Consider the following 27,578-nt stretch of genomic DNA (forward strand, 5'->3'; position numbering starts at 1 on the left):
AAAAGAAAACAAAAAAGAAGAAGAAAAAGGCCTAAATATGAGAGATAAAATTCCCCCAGACAGATAGATTCTCACCGGGTTTCACCATTTGCATCAATCAAGTCGCATTGTGCAGCACTTGGCGAGGTTCGAGGCCCGCAGCCAAGCTCTATTGGAGCTCAGTTATTGGCCTAAAGGTGGATACTACGGCGCGGTAAGCTCATGCAGCTGCCGCCGAAATTCGCGCTCTTGATTTGCAACAAAGATGCGTAGCCAAGATGTTTGATCAAGCGATCCTCAAGAGAAAGGATTCAGTGTCGCAGCTCTCAACCAGTAATTTTCTTTATTTTTGTTACTTCGTGCGTCTGCACATCAGGAAACAAGGGCCTGAACAATGTACAAAGAATTGCGTGATCTGATCTGAGCGGGGTAGTGAGTCTTGACCACCTCACCTAACCCTTCCCCTAACCCTTTATGGAAACTCATCCCGTTACCCTACCCATAGCTCTTGCATGATCCAACTTACCTCCCTCACGCTGAGTACCTGTCATGGACCATGCTAAAATCTGCAAACATAGTATTGAAATATTGAGTGTTTCTTCTTTTCTTTTTACTGGTCACATGAATCCCGGCTTGGCTGTTGCATACAGTCCGGCGAAACACATCATGTAGATGCATCCACCAGCACCAAACATTGTTTTAACGTCATGTTAGAAGAGCCAAATTGATATGTATGAAAGCATTACCAACATTCTCACGCATCTGCAGTGAAAGAATTCTTCTAAAAAACGTAAATCATCTCCTATGCTACTCCTCCACCCGACTGTTCTGTGCGTTCGTCAAACTGACAACTATGCAGTTCTCCAAAATTGCTCGGCAGATACGGCAATCCCTGAACTCAAATAGTAACATGGTCAGCCTCGAGGTTAGCAAAGCCGACGTCACTTTGGATTTTCTTGTACTTTATGTCTTGATGTTGAGTATACAACTTTTGCCTTACATGAGATGAAGGAAACCGGCAGACTCATCAACTGAAGCCTATAAGGTCATAGGCAAGCAAGCATATCTTGCGTGTAATTGCCGTCTCTGATTCGATCGACATTGCGATTGAGAGAGGTTGAGCATGTGACTGTGGACAAGAAGAATGCTCAATAAGCATTGAAGTCCAGGGACGCAGCCTCAGACAAAGCATCTCCATTGGCTAATCCAGTGTCAGTTTGGGCCTTCTACACCAGGCTACCCATTTAGCACGCTGCGCCAACTGAGGCTGGTTTTACCAAGTTGTGGCAACATAAATGATGGCCTGAAGTTTCAATTAATCACAGACTACTGTGAATTACAGAAGCTTTGTTTGCAATGAGCAAGGGGCCAAGGGCGTCGAACAGCTATTGGACGCAGACGGGTCACTGCTAGGTTCACCAATGTCAAAGTACCTAGGTATGTACCTAGTGCATACGATCTGATACCTGCATCTATGGAGTAGACCTTGGTTTCTTCCTACTTTACTTTATTACTAGACATAATGCTGCGGTGAGTGTCCTACACCAATTGGATGGGGGTTTTTTTTTTTTAAATTTATGAGAAGTACTGTCGTTCTTGGCGTTCCAGTAACAACAGCGCAAACTTCACCGTAAGATAGAAACAGATGTATTTCTAAATATCTCAAAAAATATGGCCCAGTCACTTCAGAACGGAAATCATTTTACCGCTTACATCCTTGCTCCCAGAACCTCAAAAAAGAAAAGAAAAACGACAGTAGACTCTATCTATGCTGGTCGTCTATAAGGTGATAACTTAGGAGGGCGAGAAGATATATTTAAGCCCATTCATGCACACCTTACTTTTAAACTCCATCTTTCCACACTACGCGGAACTGGGACAACAGGTAAAGCTGTGAGCCCGACTTCGCTGGTATAGATATAAATGATGTAGATTAACCAAGTCCTCGGTACACATGACCGGGATAAATAGCGGCAACCCAACCTTGATATCATTCTTAAAACAGAGAGCTGCGAGCACACGGCTCTGTTCAGGCCAAAACTGCACGCCTCCCGGGCGTCCTCATCTTTGCATAACATGGTCCTGGTAGTATGGATCAAGCGTTTCATGGATGACAACAGCAAGGAAATAAGTGCGTGTATTTCATCAAGGGTTCTGCTTGAAAGATATGCAGGCACAATAATGTGCATCGTTGGGTCGAAGCTTGGAACAGGGAATGAGAACAAGCTACAGGGAGGGAGATGAGATGCAGGAGCTCAGGGAGCCCCTCCCCGGCCAAACATCCAATACCAAAGGGTGTGTGAACTCTCAGGTTCAAGTCTTTGTTGACGACGGCCAGCAGCCCCAAGAAAGACTTTCCTCACTAGGTTGGGCTTTGGGGGTTGGGAATTGGAGATAGAACTATAAAATCTTTGAGGGGTAGGGAGGATGGTGTTCGGAGTGTATTTTTGCATTTGATGTTTTGTCCAACTCTACTAGCGAAGCTTTCCAGGTTCCGTGTATTAATTAAAAACTCGGCATATACAACATACGGAACTGGCTATTTCAAGATGTAATCTATCAGACCAGCGATGTTGACTGATTTTCCATCGTTATCGGGTCCCATAACATCACTCAGAAACACATTCTTCCTTTTGATAGACTGAAATTTTATTAACCTGTATTCGAGCCTATCTCCCATCTACTTTCAATAAGTAATCACTGGCCACAGCATTCGGACGGCGGCATAGGATCTCATGATACTCCGGACACTTTTGCCACATTACACGTGGAGGCAGGTCTGACAAGTTTGACTATTCGAAAAGTGATGTTTTTATTTCATGTCTTGGTTAGCCACTTGTAATTCTGGTTGAGCTGCATGGTCCCGGTCAACAGCGAGAAAGTTGGAGAGATTGACGAGAAGTTTGACGTCATCACGAGAGTGAGTTATGCTGTGAGTGCAACGCTACGGCTGACTTTTACTTCAGTCGATGGCATGCAGCCAGCCCCTACAGAGCTTCCGTCGTTAGCATAGCTTATATGTAGAACAAGCCAACCAAGCAAGGCTTGATGGATCTTATCTGACTCCTCCTTCCTATTTTGGCTGGTAGTATTGGTAGGATATAAGCACTAAAAATGAACCTAGAAATATTACACAGGCACATATAGTACCAAATATTCAAAAATCAGGATTGTGCATGGAACCTCCAAATGATATAAATGAGTGATCGACGTACTGTGATAGTCAAGCCTGACTTGGAGCTCAATGACCTTTTGACAATGGGACTTGCAATCTATATTTTTCTCGCCCTGCTGGGCTACGTGCTGGGTCAGGAGCCTCAGGAGTGCCCGGCCGAACAGCTGACGGTCAAGACATCCACGGGCACATTTACAGGCTTAATTGATGCCGAATTTCCACACACACGTCAATTCCGCGCCGTACCATTTGCAAAGCCACCCGTGGCATCACTCCGTTGGATGCCCCCGCAGAAACTTGAACCGACAGACTCGCACCACTATGCGACGCGCTTCCCGCCGTCTTGCCCTCAGTTCGTATCGGGCGTGCCCACATTCTGGAATGGCGACCTTACTCGAGGCAATTTGATCTACAATGGAGCACAGAATGATACTTCAGGACTCGTGGGCGAAGCTACTTCCGAAGATTGCTTATATCTAGCCATATGGACGCCAACACTTGCCAATAACGAAACTACACCAATGCAAGACGATCTCCTACCAGTCCTCTTCTTCATGACAGGTGGGGGGTTCTACATGGGAGGGATCGACATCCCCTGGCAGATGCCAACATCGTGGGTGGAAAGGTCACGATCGCACATCGTGGTCACCATCAATTACCGCGTCGGCATCTTTGGCTTCCCCAACGCCCGCGGGCTCGAGGACCAAAACCTCGGCATCCTCGACCAGCGCGCAGCCCTCGAGTGGGTGCGGGATAACATTGCCGCTTTCGGCGGCGACCCGACCCGCATCACGCAGATGGGCCGGTCGGCGGGAGCCACCTCGGTCGACATGCACTCGTACGCCTGGCACGACGACCCCATCGCCCAGGCAATCTACATGCAGTCGGGAACCGTCTTCTCAACCAACCCGACTCGCTTTGCACCTCCGGCCTATTCGAATTTCAGCTTCGTGGCCCGCCAGCTCGGTTGCCAGTCTACCTGCAGCGGCGACGGCGGCGAGCAAGGTGGAGGCGAGGAGGCTGCTGCTGCTGCGGCGGAGCTGGACTGCATGCGGCGGTTGTCTTTCATGCAGATTATCAATTTTATCGGACAGTATGGCGACAATGAAACAACGCCCCCGCTCATCTTCAGTTGGACCCCAGACGACCGTGTCGTCTTTTACAACTACACGGCGCGCTCCGAAGCAGGCCTGATCGCGCGCATTCCGTACATGATCTCAGTCGCGGCCAACGAGTGGTCGTCACTGGTTCCCTGGCCGGCTGAGAACATAACCGAGGGCCCGTCGCAGCCATATATCACGGAACTGAACGTGGACAGCTACGTCTGTCCGACTCTCAATTCGACCGTTTACCGCAACAGATTGGGGGACGAGACGCCTGTGTTTCGGTTCCAGTGGGCCGGCACTTTCCCCAACCTCAACGTCTACAAGTGGCTCGGGGCGTACCACGCCAGCGACATCCCCATGTTCTTCGGCACCTACCATCTGCTTGATCACGTTGCCAACACGACAGACTTTCAGACAGAAGTCAGCATGGCCCTGCAAGACCACATACTTGCCTTTGTCAAGGATCCAAACCAAGGTCCCCAGCGGGAATACGGTTGGCTGCCCATGGACGCCGGCGAGCCGAATGGAGGACATCTCCTCCGGTTCGGCGCTGGAGGAAAGGCAGTGCAGCACATTGATGGCGTCGAGGTGGATGGAGTCTGTACAGGACTAAGAGAATACGACCCGTTCCCCCAATAATTCGGCGTTTAGAGACCAATTTGTTAGCGGCCTGCGACCTTTTTTTTCCCATACGTCAGACATGCCACGCCGGGTTTAACCGAGCAAAGCAAACGCGAGAGGAGCTAGTCATGACTCTTGGGCCCTGGTTACATAGTCTTGATAACTAGTGTTTACTTGGATGCCTCTGCATTTGACAGTTTTCTGTTTGTGTGAGTGGAGATAACAAACAACAATTTCATGCCAGATAGCAAATAATAAAACATTATTCTACGGTGTGTTCGCTGTCACTTCGATTCCAGTCCGAATCGTTACATTTCCACTTTTTGACGAATTCCGGCTTTTCCGTCAATGCATGAGCTCGCAAGGATACCTAGCCACGAGTAAAAGCCTCAATCTCTTAATTCAGCACAAAAGGTCTGTCATGTGCAAGTAAAAATTTAGCAATCGCATCAAAAACAACAAAATAGAAGGTTATTCTGGGAGCGAATGCCACGTCCTGGGGTGGAATTAGAATTACAAGCGACGTTAAAATCGCCCATGCAAACTATGACCTGTGGTAAAGTTAAGGGTTCACCGAGCTGTCGGCACGGCTATCATATATCATTAATACAGGAGAACATGCAATTTGTATGGTAACACCTATTAGCTACGTGTTCCCCAAACTAATAAAATCGCTGCCGTGTTGACAGATCGCGAACGCTCGACTGTATTAAAAGCATGCTTCTCCATGCCTAACAAAGGGTATACTTTAGTTGTCGGGTAAGTATTTGAACCTTTTTGAAAGAAATACAGATTAAGTACTTCATCCCCCATATTATAATACTTGGGGGGGGGNGGGGGGGGGGGGGGGGGGCTGTATGCTGTAGGCCCCTTCAAAAAGGGGGTTACAAAACCATGGGCAAGATAGTGCAATTGCTGAATGGCACGCCGACTCATTAACAAAAGTGCACCGTATTTTTAATTGTTTCGATAATAATAGCCGTAATAATTTGATCGAAAATCAATTGTGAAAACTATGAGGTATTTTTTTAAATCTTTAATTTTGATAAATCTGTATTTTATTTTTAAACTTATCAACAATTACTAATTTTCAAATATTTGCATGCTAAATATAATACGAAGATCCACTCCAACATTTAACATGAATTAATTTGAACTTTATATTTGAAATAGTATATAATGCCATTTATTTCAGCTTTCATCAACGAGTATCGCTGTTATTATCTAACCAGTCATAAACTCCGCTTTTATCAGCGGTCCGGACGTGTTATTCTATATTTTACACTATCTGGCCCACGGTTTTGTACAAAATCGTTGTTATGTAACCCTCTTTTTGAGGATGCCCCTGTCATACAGCCCCTAGGTATATATAAATACCATGTGCTTATGCTTTGAAGCTCCTTTACCAATTAATTTTTCTTCATTATCAGCTTGATCATCAGCGAATATTTCTTAATCCCCCTTTTCTTTCTCGGACGCCCTCTACTTGCACTAAAATCAAAGTAATATTTTTGCCGCAATAAAACTTTCGCACAGGGCTCTATTCAGTGTTTAGTATTACGTTAAAAACAAGCCGGTCATCAACACGTAAAGTCGCAATAATGAATCTCAAAACACTGTTTTTGGCCATGTCCATCATTTCCGCTTCTTCAGCCAACCCCGTTTCTGCTTCATCCAACCCCGCCAAAACCACCACTGTCTCGCCTGTCTCGCCACCGGACCCAAACCGCTGGCCTTCAGACAGACCCTGCAAGTTTATTTTGATAGCAGAAAAGTACTACCGGCATCTAGGCATGTTGTGGGAAGCCCAAGCCATTGAATTCGGGGCCAGAGATAGCACCTTTAAGGTGGACCGTTACATGTGCAGCGTCGACCAAAACTGCGGGAACCCCAAGTGCACAATCCCCCAGCCCCGCTGGAAGTGGTGGGAATGTGGATACGGTCCCGAGCGTTGTTGGGACTACAGAACTATCGACATGGAAAAAAAATTCCCGAAAAGCGTAGTGCCAGTAGAAAAGTGGAAAGAGGGCAAAGCGAAATAGTATTAAACTATACCAGATAAACAATTTGTTTTAAACGCCACGTCAGTTTGCTGGCCTTTCTCCGGCTTAGGTACCGACTTATGGTAAAGAAAAACGAGATTTTCTTTTTCTTTAACGGGCTTCTCGGAATACTTGCGTAAGTTGATTGTGTAGGTCCTTAGGTATGCAACTACCCTATTGAGGTAGTTTTCGGGCCTAAAATAAAGAACTTCCATGGAAACCCTTTCCAGTCAGGCAGCAGAAGAAAGAGCAAATTAATACCTATTAATATGGGTACACCTCTGGTTTGGACCATTATTTGTATGAGCACCTCTACACAGCATTTAAAAGGGCGAGAAATAAAATAAACATGTAAAGGTTCAATTTTTACATGGGTTCTCTAGCTTTATAACGGACTATTATCACACGTATAAATTACCCTTTTAAATCTCCATCTCCATTTATAATTTTAAATTATTATGGTTAAAATAAAGCGAAAGTGAATTTTACCTAAGCCAATATTACCAAAATTAAATTGTACAGAATTAATATTATTAAACTTAAACGAAAAATAAATGTTATTCTCCATATACCTTTTAACCACATGGCTTTTCAACCAATTAAATTGGCCGAAAAAATCGCGCCCGTATTAATTTGAGAACATTTTGGTGAATTTCGCCGCGTGTGACGGAAATTACACCGTATACGCACTATATATACATTATATATGTAACGGCGATATAATTTTTCACCTGTGTATTTTTTAACGAATATTTAATTAAATAAAAATGGTAAAAATATAGCACAATTATATTTGTAAAGCTCCAAATTAGAGGGTTTTAACCGATAATTTTGTATATTTGTATTCGACGTAAAGAAAAGAAAATAAAAGTGTATATTAATATTGTTATTTTTAACGCTTTATTTAAAAGTTTACATATAAATAATAATATATACATAAGTATATTTTCTATTCTTATAAAGTAATAAATATTATCTTGCTAATATTTACGTATAAAAAGTTTTTGTAAATAACTATTCGTTCTTTGTTTATTTATATAAATATTTAATAATTAATACATTTATTAATAAAAGGTTCTATAAAATTAAAATTTTATATATAAAGCGTTTATATTAAAAATATATAGTGGTAAAATAACGCTTAATTTCTTATTTGACTTACAATAAATATAAAATAAAACTTAAAAATATAATAATTTTGTTAAATTTATATATAAAAGACGTAATTTTTAAAATAATTAAAAGAAAAATTTCATGGACGTCTATTTCTACCGATTATTTAACCGTTAAGATTTTGGTTTTAATATTGTTAACATTAGTAAAAATATAAACCCGTTTCGATTATAAATGTTTCTAAAAATATTTATTATTTAATTTATTCGAATATACAACGTTATATATCACGAAATGTTAATATAAAACATATATATATATATATATATATATATATATATATATATATATATATATATAATATTAGCTAATATTACCCCACGTGCAAGACTTTTTATATTATAATTAAAAATAAAAATATAATTAAAAAAAATCGAAAAAATCTAATTTCTTTTTAAAAAACCAACCTTTACACGCGAATTAAAGGCATTTATATCCCAGTTTAACCAATTTAACTATTAAAAATATAAAACCAATCGCTGTTAATTATTTTGCTAATTATTATACCCAACGTACAGACCGTTTATTTTTGTAATTTTTATTTAATTAATTATAACGGAATGTCGGACGCCGAATTGGCGAAATCACCTCCACACGCGGCGAAAATCGACAAATTGTCCTCAGACCTGAACCAAAGTGATCTTTGTATGGACCCACAGGTACAAAACAAAACCACAATTGAGCCACGGTTTAATTAATGGAGCTCGCGTTCAGGGATAAGCCCTGAGATTAGAGATTACCTCAAACCAGGACCGCTGTGATTTTTATAATTGGACCCACAGGTATAAAGCAAAACCACCAATTAAGCCACAGCTTAATTGGAATCGCGCCGTTCAAGGATAAGCCCTGAGACTAAGGAAGCAGACTAAGGCATTCCAAAACTCGCCCATGGGGGCCCGAAACTTTGTTTGAAAAGCCCTCGGGCCAACAGCCCACAAACCCGCAGCTTTTTCACTGTGGGATTTGTATTTATTGGGCCAAAAACGATATTAAGGTACATGTTTCACAACGTGCAAATAAGACGGGGGCCCGTGGGTTTCAGTATTCTTTTGGCCCATGGGCCCTTTTGGGCGCCCGCAACGGGTTTTGGAAAGCCCCAGAGCAGACAACCAAGGGCAGGTGGCCAAGAAAGAATCTGTTGTCATTAGTGGCAGGACGGTTGTTTTTTCAGCCCTCCACGGCCCTTCTGTTCACCGGTTATATAAAGGCGATTTTATTCGAAAATTCAAAGATAAGTTTACGAAAAGAAAAAAGACACGCAAAACCAACCGCGTACACGCGCCTAAACTAATAACTAACAGGGGAACCCAAACCTCTTATCACGTAAAGTGCACCTAATTGCGGTTGGTAGTCGCCCAGGTACGCCACTTTGTAATAAACCCAGCTTAAAAAATTAGGGGCTAGAACTGATATGTTCAGGAGTAATTATTAATATATATAAAGTTTGCAAATCGCAGGGCACCCCTATTTATACAAGATAACGATAACGAATATTACATTTTGGAAAAAAATATAAATAGTGATAATTTTACCGCTTTTCACGTCACCCTTCTACTACCAACTTTAATATGCTCAAAAGTACAACTTTTACTCCTTGCATTACACCCGATCTTTTTGTTAGACTCCACAGCTTGAAAGATTTTAGTACCAACTTAACTACAATGCATTTTCGACTCTTTGCAATTGCCAGCCTTGTCGCCCTCGTCCAAGCAACCTGTAAGGACTCATGCGCCCAGAAGGGATCAGAAGTTAATGCTGACTGTTCGATTGATTGTCGTGTAAGTTAACCTAATGCTCTCTACGACTATAACGGATCGATTACTAATAATGTCATACGATGCAGTCAATTGGTGGGCGTTTAGCGAAAGGTACCTGCCAGTCGAGTGGCAGCGGTTTATTCTGTGAAACCAACTCGGAAAATTGAGAGATATCATGCTTCTTCAAATATATTTGTGGAAATAACAAGGGAAGAGGCATTTTTATTAGCTGGTCCTGACCCGTAACCAACGAGTCACAAAGACAATACCGATTCCTCGCGACGCGTGAAACTTACCAACGTTATTCCATTTCGTCTGCTGAAAATAAAATTTTCGTCGAAAGGCGCCAACAAACTAGCTGCCATGCTAGGCTTACCCTGGCTTTAATAGCTTTAAGGGTTAATTTTGGTTTTATCACGGCCAGGCATGCGTTGGAGAACCTCGATATACTAGTTTTACGGCTATGTAAAATATAATGTAAGCACCTTTTAGGAAGATATAAAAGCTTCCAGTACATACATTCCTGACTGCGTTAAAGTTAAATAAGTGATAAAGGGGTTATGATTAAAGTTAGGAATGGAGTAATATAGGAAAAGTGGCCGGAGTATTAAAAACCCAGGTTAGACATCCACTCCGAAAAAGAGTTGTGAAGGTTTGAATTTAACCATATAACCGGAAATTTAAGGTTGCTTTTTAATGTAAGCAAGGAGTTTACCGGTGTTGATAATAACGAAAGTGGTAGAATTTTTGAAAGTTATAATGGTAATAGGAAAGGAATTTTGAAGTAGAATTCAAAGGTTGGAAAGTTACGAGTTGAGAAAAGTTATAACAGTTGGTAAAGTGATTTGTATTGTAAATTGGTTATTAATGTCGATAATTTTATATAATTTTCTATCGTTAATAGCGGCTTATTCCACCCTTTATATATTGTAAATTAAATTTTGTTTTAACACGTTCTTATTTGTTTATATTTTATTATAATAATCGGCTTAAGTACAAACAAATTACAATATATAATTGGCGCAATTATTAAAAACATAAGGAAAAAAAAGAAAAGAAAAGAAATAAAGAAAAGCAAAATTTATGTTTCAGAATGTTTATATAACATCCTAAAAACAAAACTTAATGGAGGGAATAAAAATTGGTCGCAGGACCGGAAATGTGTCTTTATTTTGGAAATTTCCTGGAAATGGGGGGGGGGGAAATCACCACAAGCCTGGTATTCAGGGTAAAGGCAGTNGGGGGGCACGCGCGTTAAATTCTGGGATAATCTATCCTATTCTTGGGCCTAATTAAACCAACAATTGTCTGTCGCGGAAAATTGAAAATTTACAGCGCACCGCCACAAATTTAAACCTTTTTCAGCGAACTCACTCATCGCAGTTAAATATCATTAAATAAGATTGAACATAATTGATTACAGACTAATTATACCCTGAATAAGTCGGTAAATCTTGGTATTCCGGATTTTGGGTTGCAGAGGGCAAAGGATGCGTGTGACAACAGCAATTAGTTTATCGTATGGTTTTGATTTTAGGTATTAAATTCTTGGAGTAATAGAGCAATGGCCAATCTTAATTTGGGTCAATTCTTAGAGTTGATTCCGGGATGAAATCGCAACAATAAAATATAGCTGTATTCCGGAAATTATAAATCCCGTCCAAACCCTGGTGGGTAGGTTAACTATATAGTACTACGACGCCCTGGTTTGAGTCTAAATCGATATTCGCATTGATAGCCACGAGTAAAAAATCAGAAAAACTTCTAAAGATGGGAGTGATCTCTTTGTTCTGAAAATAAAATAAACTTTCAGAAGTTGGACTAAAAAGAGGGATATTCCTAGTGCAAATGAGAGAGACCCTTGTGACGAGTCGAGAAGACAGTGTGCCATGCCATATCCTTCAGGCTTTCGTATAACATAAGAAGGGTCCCGACAAGGGGTCCAAGTCGGAAAGCACCGTGCATTGATTTAGTTTTTAAGAAGCCGCACGAGGTCGGTGATTCTGTATAAATAAACTGCATTCAGCTTTCGGACACTTTTGTGAAGTCTTCCACTGCTGATCATTTGGTCGACCCTCTTTTTCTTTCTTTTCTTTTTCCTTTTTTTTCACTTTTTTTACAAAGGCTTTAAACAAATTACTCAAGCGTCTTCAGCATTGAAAAAAAAAAAAAAAAATCTTTTTAGTACTGCACATCAACGCACACACCACTGCTTTGCAAAGAAGTTGCAACCATGGTGCTCGCAAAAATCCTGGCCATGGCCGCCATTTTGGCCCTATCCCCAGCCGGCGCTCTCGCAAATTCTTCTGGCTCTGTCGGCTCCACAAGTCCCGAGCGCCCTGTTAGCCCTGGCAGCTTTGACGAACACGAAGGCGATCAACGGCCGTGCAAAGTAACGATTGAGATGGGAGTCTCACCGGGTGGACTTTTCCGGCAGTTGTACGGCAGCGACTACGCGACTCGCGGCGGCACGGTTAATATCAATCAGTACCAATGCACTGTCGACGTCATGTGCAAGAACCCCAGCTGCCCAGGCCTACCTGCCAGATGGGAGGTGACAAGCTTTGACAAAACGAAGCAAAGAGAGACACATAATCAACCCGCAGGGGGGAGTGTGTGGGCGGTGGGCAAAAAGCATGACCTTTAGGGTCATCAGCAAAGAAATCAAAGCGTTCCTTGTAACTAATCCTAGTAGGCAATTCTCCTCATCGTTCTCAGGATGAATGCATTTTTTTCGGCTGCACACAATAGCCCGCATGAGATACTTTATGCCAAAGGAGACTCGATTCGAGGAAATAGGGGCGATTGGTGGCGAATATATTCTTTTGACGAAAACAATGTATGAGCTTTGTCTGGGTAGGGGAAAGTTACTGGAGGACATTTTGTTTGATCAAGAAGTGACACTCTTAATATCCTCTTTAAACTAGCAATGAAACTTCCGCCCCCGAATTCCGCCTATATTCGTCTTTTTATTCTTGCTCACCTGGCCAGCTTTGTACAGCCCAGTAGGGCTGGAGCGGTTCCACTCACAGCCGGTGCAAATAAGCAGCTTGACGCTTGCCCCTGTGGCCACTGCAGTCAAAATGCGAGTCTATTCTACACTGCGCCGAGCCCTGTATGTGACATTGAGGTGCAGCTTGGAACTTTGGAAGATCTTGAGCTGGGGATCATACCAGGAACACGGCCTTGTACATGATCACGAAGCTTATCACTTTTACAAAGCCGTTGGGCACCACCCGGGTCAGAATGTAATTGCCAATTCTATTCTCAGAGAGTACAAGAGGTGATGAGCCAGCCTGTGGTTGGGTATAGCTCCACTGAAAATGTAAAGAACAAGAGATTGATGGGTTGAGGCTAAACCCCCAGAAAACCAGACCTTTGACTGTTAACAGAAATCTCTGTCTGTGACATGAATTGAAAGCGAGCTGGAGAGACGTAGACGGTCAAGGATTGTCCAATAAGAAGCCTAATATGAAGAGGAACAAGAGAAAAAAAATAGAAAATGTCTGTCATGAAATCATTCGATCGTAATGTGTGTTGAGAATAGGTCGACCTTTGCTATCAAAGGACAAGTCATTCAGCTACCAGTTTCTCCATTCGTATACGCGATGGAGGGGATTTAGCCTACCACTCCATGATAATGAATAGACGAACTAGCGCAATCAAAAATAAGAGAAACCTTAGCTCGCTGACAGGGTTGGTCCTAATGCAAGGGTACATAAATAGTAACTCGTCTCAACGATACTGTTACCAGAAATTTGGACTCGTAACAAGGTAAACCCAGTAAATACTACCCGCGACCAAGTGATTGGAACTTGCCAACGTTAAGCCGGCTGGTCATGACAGTCCGACACATGGATTACACATCTAGCAGTTCACGTTGAGCCTTGTATCGCTGTTATGACCAGAGTCGGACCAGACTCATGGCTACACAAGGCCCTTCGCTCACAAAGATGTCGCTCCCAAAATAACAGCGAATGAAAAAAAAAAAAATCTTTCCAGCTTTTGTCCTGATTGTATGCTTGTATTAACAAAGCCGATTAATTGCCGAACATTGACTCGGGTGAATTTTTCGAAGCTGAACAATGCAAATGTCACGATGTGGTATAACTAGCATCGGCATAGCCATCCGCCATTATGTCAACTAACAATGTCTTTCTCTCCGTTTGGACCAACCTTATCGGTCATCCCCGACTTTCCCCCGTTCAGTAGCTTTAGATACTGATCACTGAATAAGGTAACTTGTGGTTGTGCTTGACCCAGAGCAACGGAATTGTTGAGTCAAGCTCGCGCTTAGTACCAAGCTCGAAAGAGCCGCCCTTTCAAAAAATAGAAGCATGTTATTCATAACGTTGCGTACCCCCTGTTCGGCACCCCCCCTGTTCGGCACCCAAAAATAACAACACTTTTATTTTTATCCTCCAACTTCTATTATAAATATCTCGATGAATCTTTCACTTTTGGATTTACTTTTTTCTAATCTTGATTCTCCATTTTCCAATGAAGCAATATACTGAAAAACAGCTTATATCTGCAATTAACGACGTCAATAATGGCAATCCAATTGCAAAAACCTCCCGAAAATGGGGAATACCTAGGTCTACACTTCAAAGTCGACTTAAAGGTTCTCAAGCTTATAAAAAAGCACAAAGCCCTTTTCAAAGGCTTTCTACGGAACAGGAAAAGCATTTGGCTGATTGGGTACTTACCCAAACAGCTTTAGGGCTTCCGCCAACGCATCAAGAATTACGCTTTTTTGCCGAACGAATTCTTCAAGCCGCCGGAGAGACAAAAGGCCTTGGAAAACGTTGGATAACTCGTTTTTTGGCTCGTTATCCAATCCTTAAGACCCAAAGGCCCCGTCGAATAGATAACGCCCGGGTTAATGGCGCTACTACGGAGGTAATTAAATCTTGGTGGCTTTATATTACGAACCCGGTTATTAACGCTATTAAACCGGAAAACCGTTGGAATATGGACGAAACCGGTATAATGGAAGGTAAAGGATCTAACGGCCTGGTATTAGGGCTTAACGGGATCCGGCCGTTGCAACGGAAAGAGCCCGGAACGCGGGGTTGGACGACTATAATCGAATGTATATCGGCTACGGGCGTTGCCCTCCCTCCCCTTGTTATATTTAAGGGAAAAAACGTACAACAACAATGGTTTCCGACGGATTTAAGCCTTTTCGATAATTGGAAATTTCACGCAACCGAAAACGGGTGGACAAATAACGAAACGGCTATCGAATGGTTAAAAAAAATGTTTATTCCGTATACCCAACCTTTAACCCCTGAAAAGCGGTTATTAGTTTTGGATGGCCATAGATCACATATAACGGACGAATTTATACTTTTTTGCTTGTAAAATAATATTCAACTCCTATATTTACCCCCTCATTCGTTACACGTTCTCCAACCATTGGATCTATCGGTTTTTGGGCCGTTAAAAGAAGCTTATCGACGTCAACTTGGATTTGTTAGCCAATTTTGCTGTTCAACAATTATTGGAAAACGAAATTTCCTACTTTGTTATCGAAAAGCCAGATTAAAAGCATTTATAGCAAAAACCATTCAATCTGGTTGGCGTACAACGGGGTTATGGCCGGTAAACTTGGTTAAACCACTTTTAAGCCCTTTTTTGTTAAAAAATAGCAACGCCAACGTTATAAAAGATAAAAACAACGGTTTGCAAAGGGATAAAACACCGGAAAGCCCAGCCCAAAAAATTAACGACCCGTCTTTACTTATTTGGAAAACCCCTAAAACGACCCGAGATGTCCGATTTCAACTGCAAAAACTTTCCCAATCCAACAAAACCAACGCTACTTCACGTCTTTTATTTGCAAAAGTCCAAAAAAGCTTCGAAGCCAAAGATACCCTTTTGGCTAACGCCCAGCACAAAATCAGCTTATTGGAAGCACAACTGGAGGCAATACGGCCGGCTAAAAGGAGGAGGGTGGTTCCGGATCCAAACGAGCTTTTGGTTAACAAACAGAACATTATTGGATTGCAGGAAAATGATATAGAAAATTTGGAACGTTTAGCTGATGAAGAAGAGGTTAATGAACCGGAGAAGCCTGAAAACGATTGTATTTTTGTGCGTTGATAATTTTATATTTAAATCAGTTTATAAAAGTAGGCATTTCGTTGTTAGATTTTCAGGGTGCCGAACAGGGGGGGTGCCGAACAGGGGGTACGCAACGTTACTCGGAAAAGACCAGGATATCCCGAATTGATGCTCTCCTAGAGGCGAGGAAAGGCACATTGACACCATCAGATGTCTTTTACTGACCATCATGATGGATGTGATAAAAGCCACCATCTCGGCCTCCCAAAGTATCACTAATTTTCTTCTCCCCATCATCCAGCTTACGGATAGCCAATCTTTACTGTCTTTTCCGCCTGGCTTCTGCTTTGGAATAGTCAATCTTTTACCTTCTCCTCCCATTTTTGCTTTTTCCGTCCCACTTTGTTCTCTCCCTTTTGTCGCCTGATTTTTTACAACCCAAAGAAGAAAAGAAAAAAAGAAAACCAATCCAAGCCTCAAAATGCGCGGGCTAAATCTAGTCTCCTTTCTTCTGGTTGCAGCCTCGGGCGTTGATGTCCTGGCTCTTCCCGGCGATGGCGTCGATATCCTCGGCGGTCCCGCAGTCGCGGCCAGCGACATCTTGATCACCAAAAGGAGTGACGATGGTGGCGGCGGCGACTTTTGGGGTGGCGGCGGCGACTTTTCTGGCGGTGGCACCAGCACTTCGCCTGCTGACCCCTCAGGTTGCGGCTGCTCTGGTCTGTCGGACTGGCTTGGTAACTGTTTCTCTGGTGGGAGCTGCATCTCCCCAAGGGCCAACGTGCCCACGAACGGGTTCGGCTCCAACCCTCCCGTCTCGGATGGCATGGGTGGGGACCAAACCTATATATATATCAGTGAAAAAAATTACTATGGAGGAGATCGACCTTACTGTCGGGAAGATTTTTCCCCGCACATGGGGATAATGGGATCTCATTCATCACACAGGTCAAATAAGGGGTCTTTCAACAAGGAACGCAAGAAGACCAAGGACAGCCATTGGGTGCCTAACGGCATTGATCCCAAATATCAGCAGTATGCCAGTAAGGCTTATTACCAGCAGAGTGCCAATATGGGTCCTCAGCAGCAGAAGGCCAATATGGGTCCTCAGCAGCAGAAGGCCAATATGGGTCCTCAGCAGCAGAATGCCAATATGGGTCCTCAGCAGCAGAAGGCCAATATGGGTCCTCAGCAGCTCCACTCGAAGGTCAATTCCAAGACGGACGTATGTCCTGCAGCCACGCCTTCTGAGGGCGATACCGCCGAGGCGTTACCCACTGAACAAGAAATCGAAGAGGTGAACGAGGATCTCAGTGAAGGGTGCGACGCCTTCGCCAGACTGGCAGGAGAATATTGCGCAATGAAAGTGAGCAAAGGGTTTGACAATTGCTGGTATTGGGCCAAGGAGCAGCTCGAAACGTGCAGAGTCGGCGTTGTCAAGTGCGGACAGAAAGTCGGCCAGAAATGCGATGAAATTGCCGAGAAAGTTATCGAGAAATGCGCACCTCGCGTCCAATCAGGCTTAAAGAAATGCAAAAGCGCATTGGATGTATGTGGGAGATCCTGCATCGTCGGATGGGAAATGTGCTATTGGCAAGGCGAAAGATGCGTGAGAACAATCGGTCACCAGTTCCGCTTCGTAAAGACTGCTGCGACAGCCACAGCCAGGGCTGCCAAAAGGGGGAGAAACAAGGCCATAATAGGGGCCCACAAAATTAAGAAGAAGTTCGCAGGTTGGCTGTGGAATGTGGTCCCCAACATGGAGAATGAGCTGGGCCAATATGAGCTTGAGAAGGAGGGTATCATAACAAGGGAACAGAGGCTGCAAGCCGAGAAAATGGCCAAGCAGGACCAAGCAATTGGATCTCCCGTGCACCCATAATATTCTTACTGACAGCATCACGGACTCCTGGTACTCCCACGGGGAAAATGTACGCCTGGATGTGCGCAGCGGCAACGGTACGGTTCGGAGGGGGTTGCAACTTGTTTTTAATGATTTCTCTCTGTTTCTCTTTGTTTTTTTCTGTTTTCAAAATAGTTGGGTTTGCCCACAAGATAGAGAAAAAGGGGGATTGGTTGGTGTTTACCCTCGCACTGGTTGGCATCTTGGCCACGGCGGGGTGCAGTCATTTTTACTGCAAATTTGCTGCGTTAGTTATAGACTATAGACTTGAATGTAATGTTTGACGAATGATTTAACTAAAAAATTTTTTTTTTTGAAAGCAGGTATTGAACTTTGAAGCGTGACTTATATGGTAAGGCAGAAGGTTGGCTAAGAGAATGGGGAGCAGAGTCGTCCGTTTCTGCAGACGAAAACATTTATATTCTGCACGCTCTTTCTACAGTAGAAAGTCAACGAGGGCTGAACCGTCACTTGGTTGCGTCACCGTTGAATAACGCTCGGTGTGTCATATTTCTGCTTTTTGTCTCTTGGTCCCTGCACAGGTTAGGTATTTGAGTCTCGACGCTCTCCAAGCGGGTCGGTGCCCAGTCACATAGTCAAAAGCTCTTCAGATGTGGCCGCCTGCATTTCTTGGACAGCAGGATCTCGACGAAATTGGTCGAGACCATGAGCCGCCAACCGCATCCATGTTGGCCTATGTTTGAAAGCTGGCTGAAAAGAGGGGATCGAGGTCCATGGTTGATGGGATCTGACAAGGCCGACGATGCTAAACTCTTTCCCAACCCTCAAACTTAGACGGTGCCAGCAGCGCGAGAAACTAAGACTATTCGGCGCATTAATTATCCAAGTGCGGACAAGTATATCTACTAGTCACCAACAGATAGAAGTAAGGTGGTCTCAAGTTTTGCAAGGGAAAGCCGCCGACCGAACTCGGCACCGTTTACCGCCGTCAAGGCCGCTATCAAGACTCCGAGGAGTTGAAGCACGCGGTAGAGTCGAGGATGAGGATGTGCAGCAAAGACAAGCGAGTAACGTGACAATACATCCGAGAACACTCACCAGTATATCAAGCCCTGGGAGAGATGGAATTAGACACATCGTGGCTGGACCAAGCTTTGCAAGTAAACCGACGCGACAGGGGTTAACAGCATATCGCAATAGTCTTGATGGTGGGAGATTTACCCGACACCTAAGAACAATGAGGGCGACATGACGAGGCAATATTTCTCTTTGAACAAATGATTGAAAAGTAAAATAGCATCCATGACGGGCAAGGACCGAATATGATTTGGGGATTACATAATTTGCTGAACGTGTGGAACGTCAAAACAGGGAGCTGGGGGACAAGCTTAGCTGCAAATTGTACAATTTGCGCAGACTGGCTTCCTATTTGACGATGCACGGCCAGTACACTGCTTCCCAACTGCTATACAGACAGATATTGGATATACAAAAGAAGGATTTGGGCGAAGAAGAAGCACCTTTACATGATAATAGCGACGAGCAGCTTTCGATCAAGACTTGAGACGACAAGGCCAGCTTGGCTAATCTTCACAGCTGCACGAAGAGTGATTTGCAGCCACGAAGGTGTCTATGGCGAAGAGCATCACCGAACACGTTTCTCCGGTAATTTGCTCCGATTGTGTCGGATGAAGCTGGACCATGTGAGAAAGGCTGTTTTATTGCTGCTGGAACAAACGCTTTCAATAAATAAGAGAATCATGACCAAATATGATTACGTGACATCAAAGGGTCATGTAAAACCTCGTCGTTGCTTGAATGTAGCAGGCCCGGGACGCGAAAGCTCTGGCGCTGATAGGAGGAATGCGCCCGAAGATGCCAGGAGATAAGAACATTGGCCCAGGTCACCCAAGTACATTGATATGAATATAGCGTTCTGTGAGATGGAGAGCACTGAAACTGATCAACCTGACCATTCTCTAATTCTTTTCTCCAAAAGTGGCTCTGCCAGCCAAACAATGCCCCGTCCCGATTGCATTCCAGTAGGCTGGCGGCTTCCAGCGCCTGTCGAATCGTGAACCGTTACTGGATTCAATAACTTTTATATGAGTCTCACTAGAATTATAATCATCGTTTGCTAGCTTAACGGTAGCTTCTTCTGTCCTTAGGTTCTGAACAGAGCGCATGTGTTGGCAGGGCACAGTTGGAGCGAAAAGCAAGGAGCAAACCAGGGCATGGTGCGAAGCCAAACACAGAGCGTTATGGAGAACGATAAGAAAAAGAGAAAAAGAAAAAAACTTCTCCCATTCTCAGCGCGACAAGAACCTCGGGACTGAGAGAGGTCGCCAGATCTACCGCCGGGTTGCCAAGGGAAAACACGCCCTGCGATACGGGCCCAGTTTCGAATCGCGAAAGATGACGGGTCAACAATCGTACAAATGCTCCAAAAAAAAAACCTTATCACGAGACGCAAAACCTACAAAACAAACAGGGCGACATGGGAATACGACGGGGGGGCGTATGCACGACAAAGAAAAAAAAAAGCTTATTACCTTGCCGTAAGCTGCAACGCTGCACCTCTTACTTCTGCGCACATATCAATATTGCTTCATCGCGGGAAGTGCAGAGGGGGATGCAAAGAAGAGCGCTATCTTGGATGCATGCTTTCTTGCTTCTTCTCTACATGGGCAAGCAGCGTACATATAGTGGCGCTGAAATGTGGCCGTAATATTATACGACGTCGAATAATGTTACCTTCGAGCCTAAACCTGTTATCATTAGCGTTTTGTTTCATCTCTTAACTTTGGGAGAAACATTTCAATCTACATCGCCCGCTTATCATGTCTTCTGTACGGCTCTGTAAGGTTTCGTATATGGTCGGGCGACAGTAATGGGAAAGTATTGCCGCATGAGTAGACAATACAGAGACTAGATTACCAAGCGACGCCAAGTCATGCGAAGAATGGAAATCATCAATATTTGCTCTTTTTATTCTGTATATCCCTGTCTAACGGTCTAAACGGTTTCCCCACCCGATCTATTCCTTTTCCTTCTTTCATTTCTTTCCCTTCTTTTTCGGACGAAAGATAAGTATAGAGCCCGCTCATAGGCATGGCCTGCCTTTCTATTTCTATGTCACCGCCAAAGGAAAAGCTGTCCGAAAAAAAAGATGACGTGACGGCTTGTTACTGTGTCATATCCATGCAAAGAGAGCTCGACTCAAAGTAGCAGCTAGCACGTGTCATGTCTCCTTACCATAGTCCAAACAACTAAGATGGACCACGATATGAGACGACTCAATCGGCCCACCTCATGGCGCCGGGAACCTTGGGGTCCTTCTCGACGTACTTGCAGGTGGTGAAGTTGTTCCAAAGAGCCTGCATGAAGGGGCGGTTGTCGCTGTGGTAAAGGTCTCCAAGGACGGGCTTGATCGCCTCAGTGGCCTCCTCTGCCTTGTAAAAGGGGATACGCCTGTAAAAGAATGAGCATGAGTAAGGGAAGCGGTGAAAAATTCCGAAACGAGTCATGAGAGGTTGAGACGGAATTTTTCAAGCATAACGCAACTTACGGGAACAGATGGTGAGCGACGTGGGTTCCAATGATGCCGTGGAACAGGTGGCGGTCAATGAAACCAAAGTCACGGTCGACGGTGGCGACGGCACCCTTGACAAAGGTCCAGCTGTCGGCCTCGTAGTGGTGCACCTCCTTGTTGGTGTGGTGAAGGTAGGTGATGGCGACGAGCCAGTGGTGAACCCAGAGGTAGGGAACGGCGTACAGGAGGAACATGGTGCCGGCGCCGACCTTGGTGGAGCCCCAGTAGATGGCGGCGGCGACTATGGCGAGGCCAATGTCCGAGATGGCAATGTAGAGGGCCTCACTGGGGCGGAAGACGGCCGAGGTGGGCTCAAAGTGGCTCTGACGGAACCACGCGGCACCCTTGTTCTGCAGAGATTGCTTGCCGCAGGTGGCGTTGAAGAGCAGGTAAGTCTGCCAGCCGAAGAGCTGGTGGCTGACCAGGCGAGCCAGCTGGAAGATGGGAGTGTCCTCAAAGACCTCGAGGTCGATGCCGAAGCGGGAGAGCAAGCTGGCGCGGGCCTCGCGGTCGGCGGCCAGGGCGGGCACAAATGCCATATCCTTCTCCATGTGGCCGGTGAAGTTGTGGTGGCGGTGGTGGGAGAACTTCCAGCTGAAGTAGGGCACCAGCAGGGCCGAATGGGCGGCCCAACCAAGAATGTTGTTGATGCGAGTGTGCTTGCTGAAGGCACCGTGGCCACACTCGTGGGCCAGAATCCAGAGACCAGTGCCAAAGAGGCCCTGGACAAAGCCGTAAGCAGCCCAGGCGGTCCAACGCAGAGTCGAATCCGGGATCTGGGGAATGTAGGTCAAGGCGGCCCAGCCGAGAGCGGTGATGAGAGCGACATCTCGCACCAAGTAACCCACTGAGGTCACCAGAGATGCCTCAAAGCAGTGTGCGGGAATAGCATTTCTGAGGGTGTTGATGTCTGGAAATTGCTGCTCCTTGGGCTGAGACTGATTGAGGGCATGTTAGGTTAGGCAATCGACTCAACGGATTGGTAAGAACCAAGCAAGCAACGAAACAAGCAAATCGAGTCGGAGTGGTTGCATCTCGCTCACCTTGGCTTCAGCGCGGCCAACGGCGCCCGGCCGCTGAGTGACGGTAGTGGACATGATTGGTTGTGATTATTGACCAGACCAGGATAAAATAAGAAGCAAAACGTTTGTAAACACCGGGCAATGGAATCGAAAAGAACCTGAGTGAAGAGACTGTTGCTGCTTCCACAAGGAACAAAGAAACTAGATGGAGAGGGAAGGGTTCTTGGGAGATGTTTAGTTTGGTGGGAGGGTCTTTTTTTGTTGTGTTCCAACAAGACGTGGAATAATTTTGCGGGTCTGGATGTCGTTTCGAACGTGGAGCAGTCTGGGCTCGCAGCCGTTAAGGGTAAAAAATAATAACCACACGTTCGAAGGGTCTAGGTAGGGGACCCCTGTTCCATTGCGGCGGTGTGCCCCTGAAAGGGAGACAACAGCCGGCTATCTGTTATCGGAAGCGCATCTGTTGGGAAGGAACGAGAGAGCCGACCAAGTTTCTTTGTCTTGACTGGCACGTTCATGGAAGGCACGTTAATTAGGGGTACGTACTGTGCTGGGCTCTATTCTACTATTACTGTGTCTGTATGCGAGTCGAGGGTCTTTTTTCTTTCTCTAAAGGTACTACTGGTAGTACCCGACCTCTAGTTGCCAGGAAATCCACGGTTCCTCGGCCTTACCGCTCGGCTCGATTACTGGCCACCTAGATTATGCACCAATGCTTTACCGCTTGATCGACATTTGTCGGGTTGTTTGCTTTAGCCTCTACAGTGGCGTAGGAAGACTTGAAGACTGTAAGTGTCAGGTACATGCGTTAGTTGAAGAATTATGCCAGTCATCTCTTCACTAGAACTTTGTCACTTGCAGTGTATCGCACGCTGGATTGCAAAGTTTAATTCGCTGACATGTGCTTGCTTCACGAAAACTGCTTTTGGGAGCGCCTCAACAAATTTTGGGGATTTCCCCTGTTGAAATGGAGGACAAGTATTTCAGGGTCCTTTGGTCCCACTTTCAGGCTGGTCCAGATTAGGTGTGGTTCCCAAGGGACCTCGTTTCCCTTCCCCTGGATCTACAGTAAAACCTGGTCCAAGCTTGGTTTTAGCGCTGCCTGCGAGTCGCCTTTACCACGACCCCCCATTCAGAAGCCCCTCTTTATTAATTACCCGAACCATACCCCCCCCATGACACTCTGCTGTTTCGACCCTCAAGGGAAGGAAAACCAAACGGGTACAAGTTAAGCGACACACCAAGATTATCCGGGGGCTCAAATACAGATACGCACAAACTTGAGGATCAAGACTTGTTTTGTTGGTCCGGGGAGCAAAGAAGAAGAAGAAAAAAAGAAAAAAAGATATGTATCGTTCTTGACAGCCCGATTGCGGCCGATCTTGGTTTCTTGGCGTCGCTTTAAATTGGCGACTTCTTTTACAAAGTTGTCAAATTTCGGTCGTTTGATGTGCTGTTCAAATTTGATAAACACTAACTTGCATGCAAGCCCTCAGGGCGTGATCTTCTCGTTAATAAAGTTCTCTTTTCCCAATTAGGCGGTACTTTACCCATGTAAAAAAAGTGGGAAAAGGGCTTGGAAGTAGCTTTTTCGACCGGGCTACCCGGGATAACCAGGGGCTATGGGTTTTGGCCGTGAAAACCCCTTTTTTCACATACCCCTCGGTTATATACGTTTTATATCATAGCGCAATCTTTCTATTACGGCTTTTGTAACTTTTCGTTGGCGATAATTTCAAACTTTTAAATTAAACCGTTTTAACGATTAGTCTCAGTGCTCAAACTAGACCACCCCTACTTCGCAGTGGTAGACCGGACGCTCTATATACCTTTCAGCCACACGGCTTTTCGGCCAATCAAATTGGCCAAAAAAATCGCGCCCGTTTTAATTTAAGGACATTTTGTCGATTTTCGTCGCAAACGACATAAATTTTACCATATTACGAATAACAATTTCACCCGCTATAAAAAAAAAAAAAAAAAAAATCTACGCCCCTATTACCCATTACCGAACCCAAACCAAAATTCCTTTTATTATTTTATACGAACAATTTGCCATATATTTTAAAAGAAAATATATCGGCGATAATATCGAACCTAATATTTACGGAAATATTCCCATCCACGCAACCAATAATATATTACCTTCCGTCGTCAAATTTAAATACCCTATTACCCATATTTTCGCCCTTTTTATTACCCAATCCCGTATTGGAAAATAAATAAGAGTTTACGCGTTTTTTATATAAATTACGTTAATTTTCGAACGAATTTAATTCCGAACGCGATAATACCATTTCCAAAACCGACCCCGAAATCCTTTTTATCCGAAATACCTTTAAATTTTAACGTAACGGTAATTAACGTACCAATTTCCACCAATTTATCCACGTTTGGGTAATAATACCAAATATTTATAATATTTTCCGTCCCGCCGCGCGACGGATATACTATTTTAAAAAATATTAAAAAATTTTACCATTCGAAAACGTTTACGTAATAACGGGGTAAAATACCGTTTTAACGAAAAAAGAAAACTAGTTTTATCGATACCGCCCCATTTCGTTAAAAATTCCGGGGTTTAATATAATATTCCTTTAATTTTAAACGTTTCGAATTAACAAATTTCCAATTTCCGGAAATGGAAAAATATTTCGCCAAAAATATTTGTAATATAAATTGATTTAAATAAATATTCGATACGTTTTCCCAAAATATTTTAACCAAAGCCCTAATATTATTCGTATTTATAATATTATTATTTTCGTATTTTCGAAATTACCGCCCGTTTTATATATTATTACAAACCGCGAATTTGCCACATTAAGCCCCGAATACCCTTTTCGAAATTACAAACCCCCTAACGTCGACGGATTAACGCGTTACGTTAATATTAGCCATTTTAACCCACGGATATTTCCCGCAAAAAAACAATTATTTGCTACGCGCATTTACGATATATTTTATATATAACGGGGTTTTAAAACGTATTATAAATACGTTATCCGGGTTTGGAATATATTTATTATATAAAATTATTAAACGGCAAACGCAATAATTTATTACCGTTACCTAAATACGTAATAAATAATAGTTATTTATATACCTAATATTAGGAATAATAATAATAATATATACATATAGGCCAATTTGAAAAAAATCGCCCGTAACCCAACTTTATTTTTCGTATATAATAATTTCAATTTCCTGGAAAAAATACAAAACCTCGGTTATAAAAGGTATAACCGAATATAAAACCTAACCTCGTACCTCCTTATATTAACGCCAAAATTTAAAAGATATACGCAATCCCAATAACACGCCATTATACCCTTTTACCAAAAATAGCTGCAAACGTCCAATTTTTTACAATATCCGGATATTTATTACAAAAACGCCAAATATTATATTTTGGGCCAAATTTGCGGTTTTTGATTCCCCGATAACCCTTTTTTACCCGATATAATCCCATAATACCCTATATTTGCACGGATTATACCAATATTTTACCTTATCCAAACTCCCGCTATTATAAAAAACGAAAAGGATTATATAGACGTTATTTAAATTTATAAAATCCTATTTAAACATTTTTTAAATTTAAAAACCACCCATTTCGATTATTTATCCGTTCTAGTCCTCGTTTATAAGGATTAAAAAACGATATTATATATCCGCGCTATATAAAAAACCCATATTAAATCGTCCCAACTTTTCGACAGGAAATAATAAATATTACCCGTACCAGGGTTTTTCCATATCGAATTTAATTTTATTAATTATTTTTAGTATACGTATATACCCATTATATCCATAAATATAACGGGATTGGAAAAAAACAATAAATTCCAAAAAAACAAAAAAAAATTTTACCACGCTTTACGGTTTTTACAAAATATTTTCCGTTCCCGCATTTTATACATTATTATTACCGCCCTAATCCAAAATGGGCTATTGGAAAAGGATTATATATCGAAAAACGCCCTAGAACAGGTTTTTACCAATATACCACCTAATATATACGCCTTTATAATAAACCGCGTTTACGATAATATATTTGCCGGTTATATTAACGGCTTAATAGGTATAAAATTATGGGATTTAAAACCCAAAATTAACCTCGCCTTCCGTACGCAACGCCGCTATTTACAAATAATCGCCCTTTTATAAATAATATTTAACGCGTTTTAGGAAGGGAATTACGGTATATTAGAAACCATAATACCGCAATTAATCCTATTTTTTTACGGGTATAAAACCAAAAACTATAAACCGGAAATATTATATTTAATTTAACTATTACGACCAAAAATTACAAATTAACCGTTACGGACGGCGATTTTAAAATCAATTTTTATAAAATATACCACGGCCGGAAACGGATATAAACCAGCAAATTTAACAATTAAACACATCAATAGGGGTTTCGTTTTAAATATTAAAAACAACCGCAATTTAACGTACGATTTGCAAAAAACTTTTATAATTTGCGCAACTTTAGGGCCAATCGCGAATACGTTACGCAAAATTTTGGAAAACATTTTCCGCATCCGCATTAATAATAAACACCATATAATATTAACCAATAACAATATTATACATTATACGTATTTACTATTCCAAAATGGTTGGGGAAACGAAAAAAATAAAGTAACGCCCAATTTCGATTTTAACGCCCCCGACCTATTATATTTGGGTATAAAAAAATTAATAAACGATAAATTGGCGGCGTTTAACCAAAAAATTATACGTCCCGATAACGTACTAAACCAAATAAATATTAAAAAAACAAAAAAATATTTAAAAAAAGGAAATAATAGGCCAAATAGATTAAATATAAATAAAATAATAAACATTAAAAAAGAGTTAATTTACGGGATATACGTAAAATCCAACGAAAAAAAGGCATAAACATTTTAAAAATAAATAACACAATATAAAAGGTAAATTAATTAAAAATAAACAAATTTCCATTTAAAATAGGACGTAAATAAAGGCCCGAAAATTATTTTTTCCGCGAATAACGAAATAAAATAAAATACCGGGATATATGCCAATATAATAATCCTAATTACAATAATTAAAATATATGTTACCCCCTTTAAACCCCCAATAAAACGACGAGCCGTCTTTCCACCAATTTTATCCCCTTTATTAAACCTTTTTATTATAAACCCA

General features: G+C 42.7%; 5 protein-coding genes across 5 annotated transcripts; 4 read left to right on the plus strand and 1 right to left on the minus strand.

The window, feature by feature from the left end:
• Positions 1-47: 47 nt before the first annotated feature.
• On the plus strand, positions 48-197 carry PgNI_00107 (uncharacterized protein; the record flags this gene model as incomplete). The annotated part of the gene is made up of 1 exon (XM_031120191.1): positions 48-197. A coding segment is annotated over one exon (150 nt), but the record flags the coding sequence as incomplete, so codon positions are not given.
• Positions 198-3,237: 3,040 nt separating this feature from the next.
• PgNI_00108 (uncharacterized protein) lies at positions 3,238-4,899 on the plus strand (the record flags this gene model as incomplete). The annotated part of the gene is made up of 1 exon (XM_031120192.1): positions 3,238-4,899. The coding sequence occupies one exon, from the start codon at positions 3,238-3,240 to the stop codon at positions 4,897-4,899; it is 1,662 nt and encodes a 553-aa protein (XP_030987313.1).
• Positions 4,900-12,086: 7,187 nt separating this feature from the next.
• PgNI_00109 (uncharacterized protein) lies at positions 12,087-12,500 on the plus strand (the record flags this gene model as incomplete). The annotated part of the gene is made up of 1 exon (XM_031120193.1): positions 12,087-12,500. The coding sequence occupies one exon, from the start codon at positions 12,087-12,089 to the stop codon at positions 12,498-12,500; it is 414 nt and encodes a 137-aa protein (XP_030987314.1).
• A 3,903-nt stretch (positions 12,501-16,403) lies between these two features.
• On the plus strand, positions 16,404-17,804 carry PgNI_00110 (uncharacterized protein; the record flags this gene model as incomplete). The annotated part of the gene is made up of 1 exon (XM_031120194.1): positions 16,404-17,804. The coding sequence occupies one exon, from the start codon at positions 16,404-16,406 to the stop codon at positions 17,802-17,804; it is 1,401 nt and encodes a 466-aa protein (XP_030986071.1).
• Positions 17,805-20,755: 2,951 nt separating this feature from the next.
• PgNI_00111 (uncharacterized protein) lies at positions 20,756-22,714 on the minus strand. Its single transcript, XM_031120195.1, has 3 exons — positions 22,422-22,714; positions 21,355-22,316; positions 20,756-21,257 (listed from the first exon to the last, which is right to left on the minus strand). The coding sequence occupies exons 1-3, from the start codon at positions 22,473-22,475 to the stop codon at positions 21,083-21,085; spliced, it is 1,191 nt and encodes a 396-aa protein (XP_030986070.1). The 5' UTR covers positions 22,476-22,714; the 3' UTR covers positions 20,756-21,082.
• Between the last annotated feature and the right edge of the window lie 4,864 nt (positions 22,715-27,578).

This window comes from Pyricularia grisea (assembly GCF_004355905.1).
Source record: "Pyricularia grisea strain NI907 chromosome Unknown Pyricularia_grisea_NI907_Scaffold_1, whole genome shotgun sequence".
Lineage (NCBI taxonomy): Eukaryota > Fungi > Ascomycota > Sordariomycetes > Magnaporthales > Pyriculariaceae > Pyricularia > Pyricularia grisea.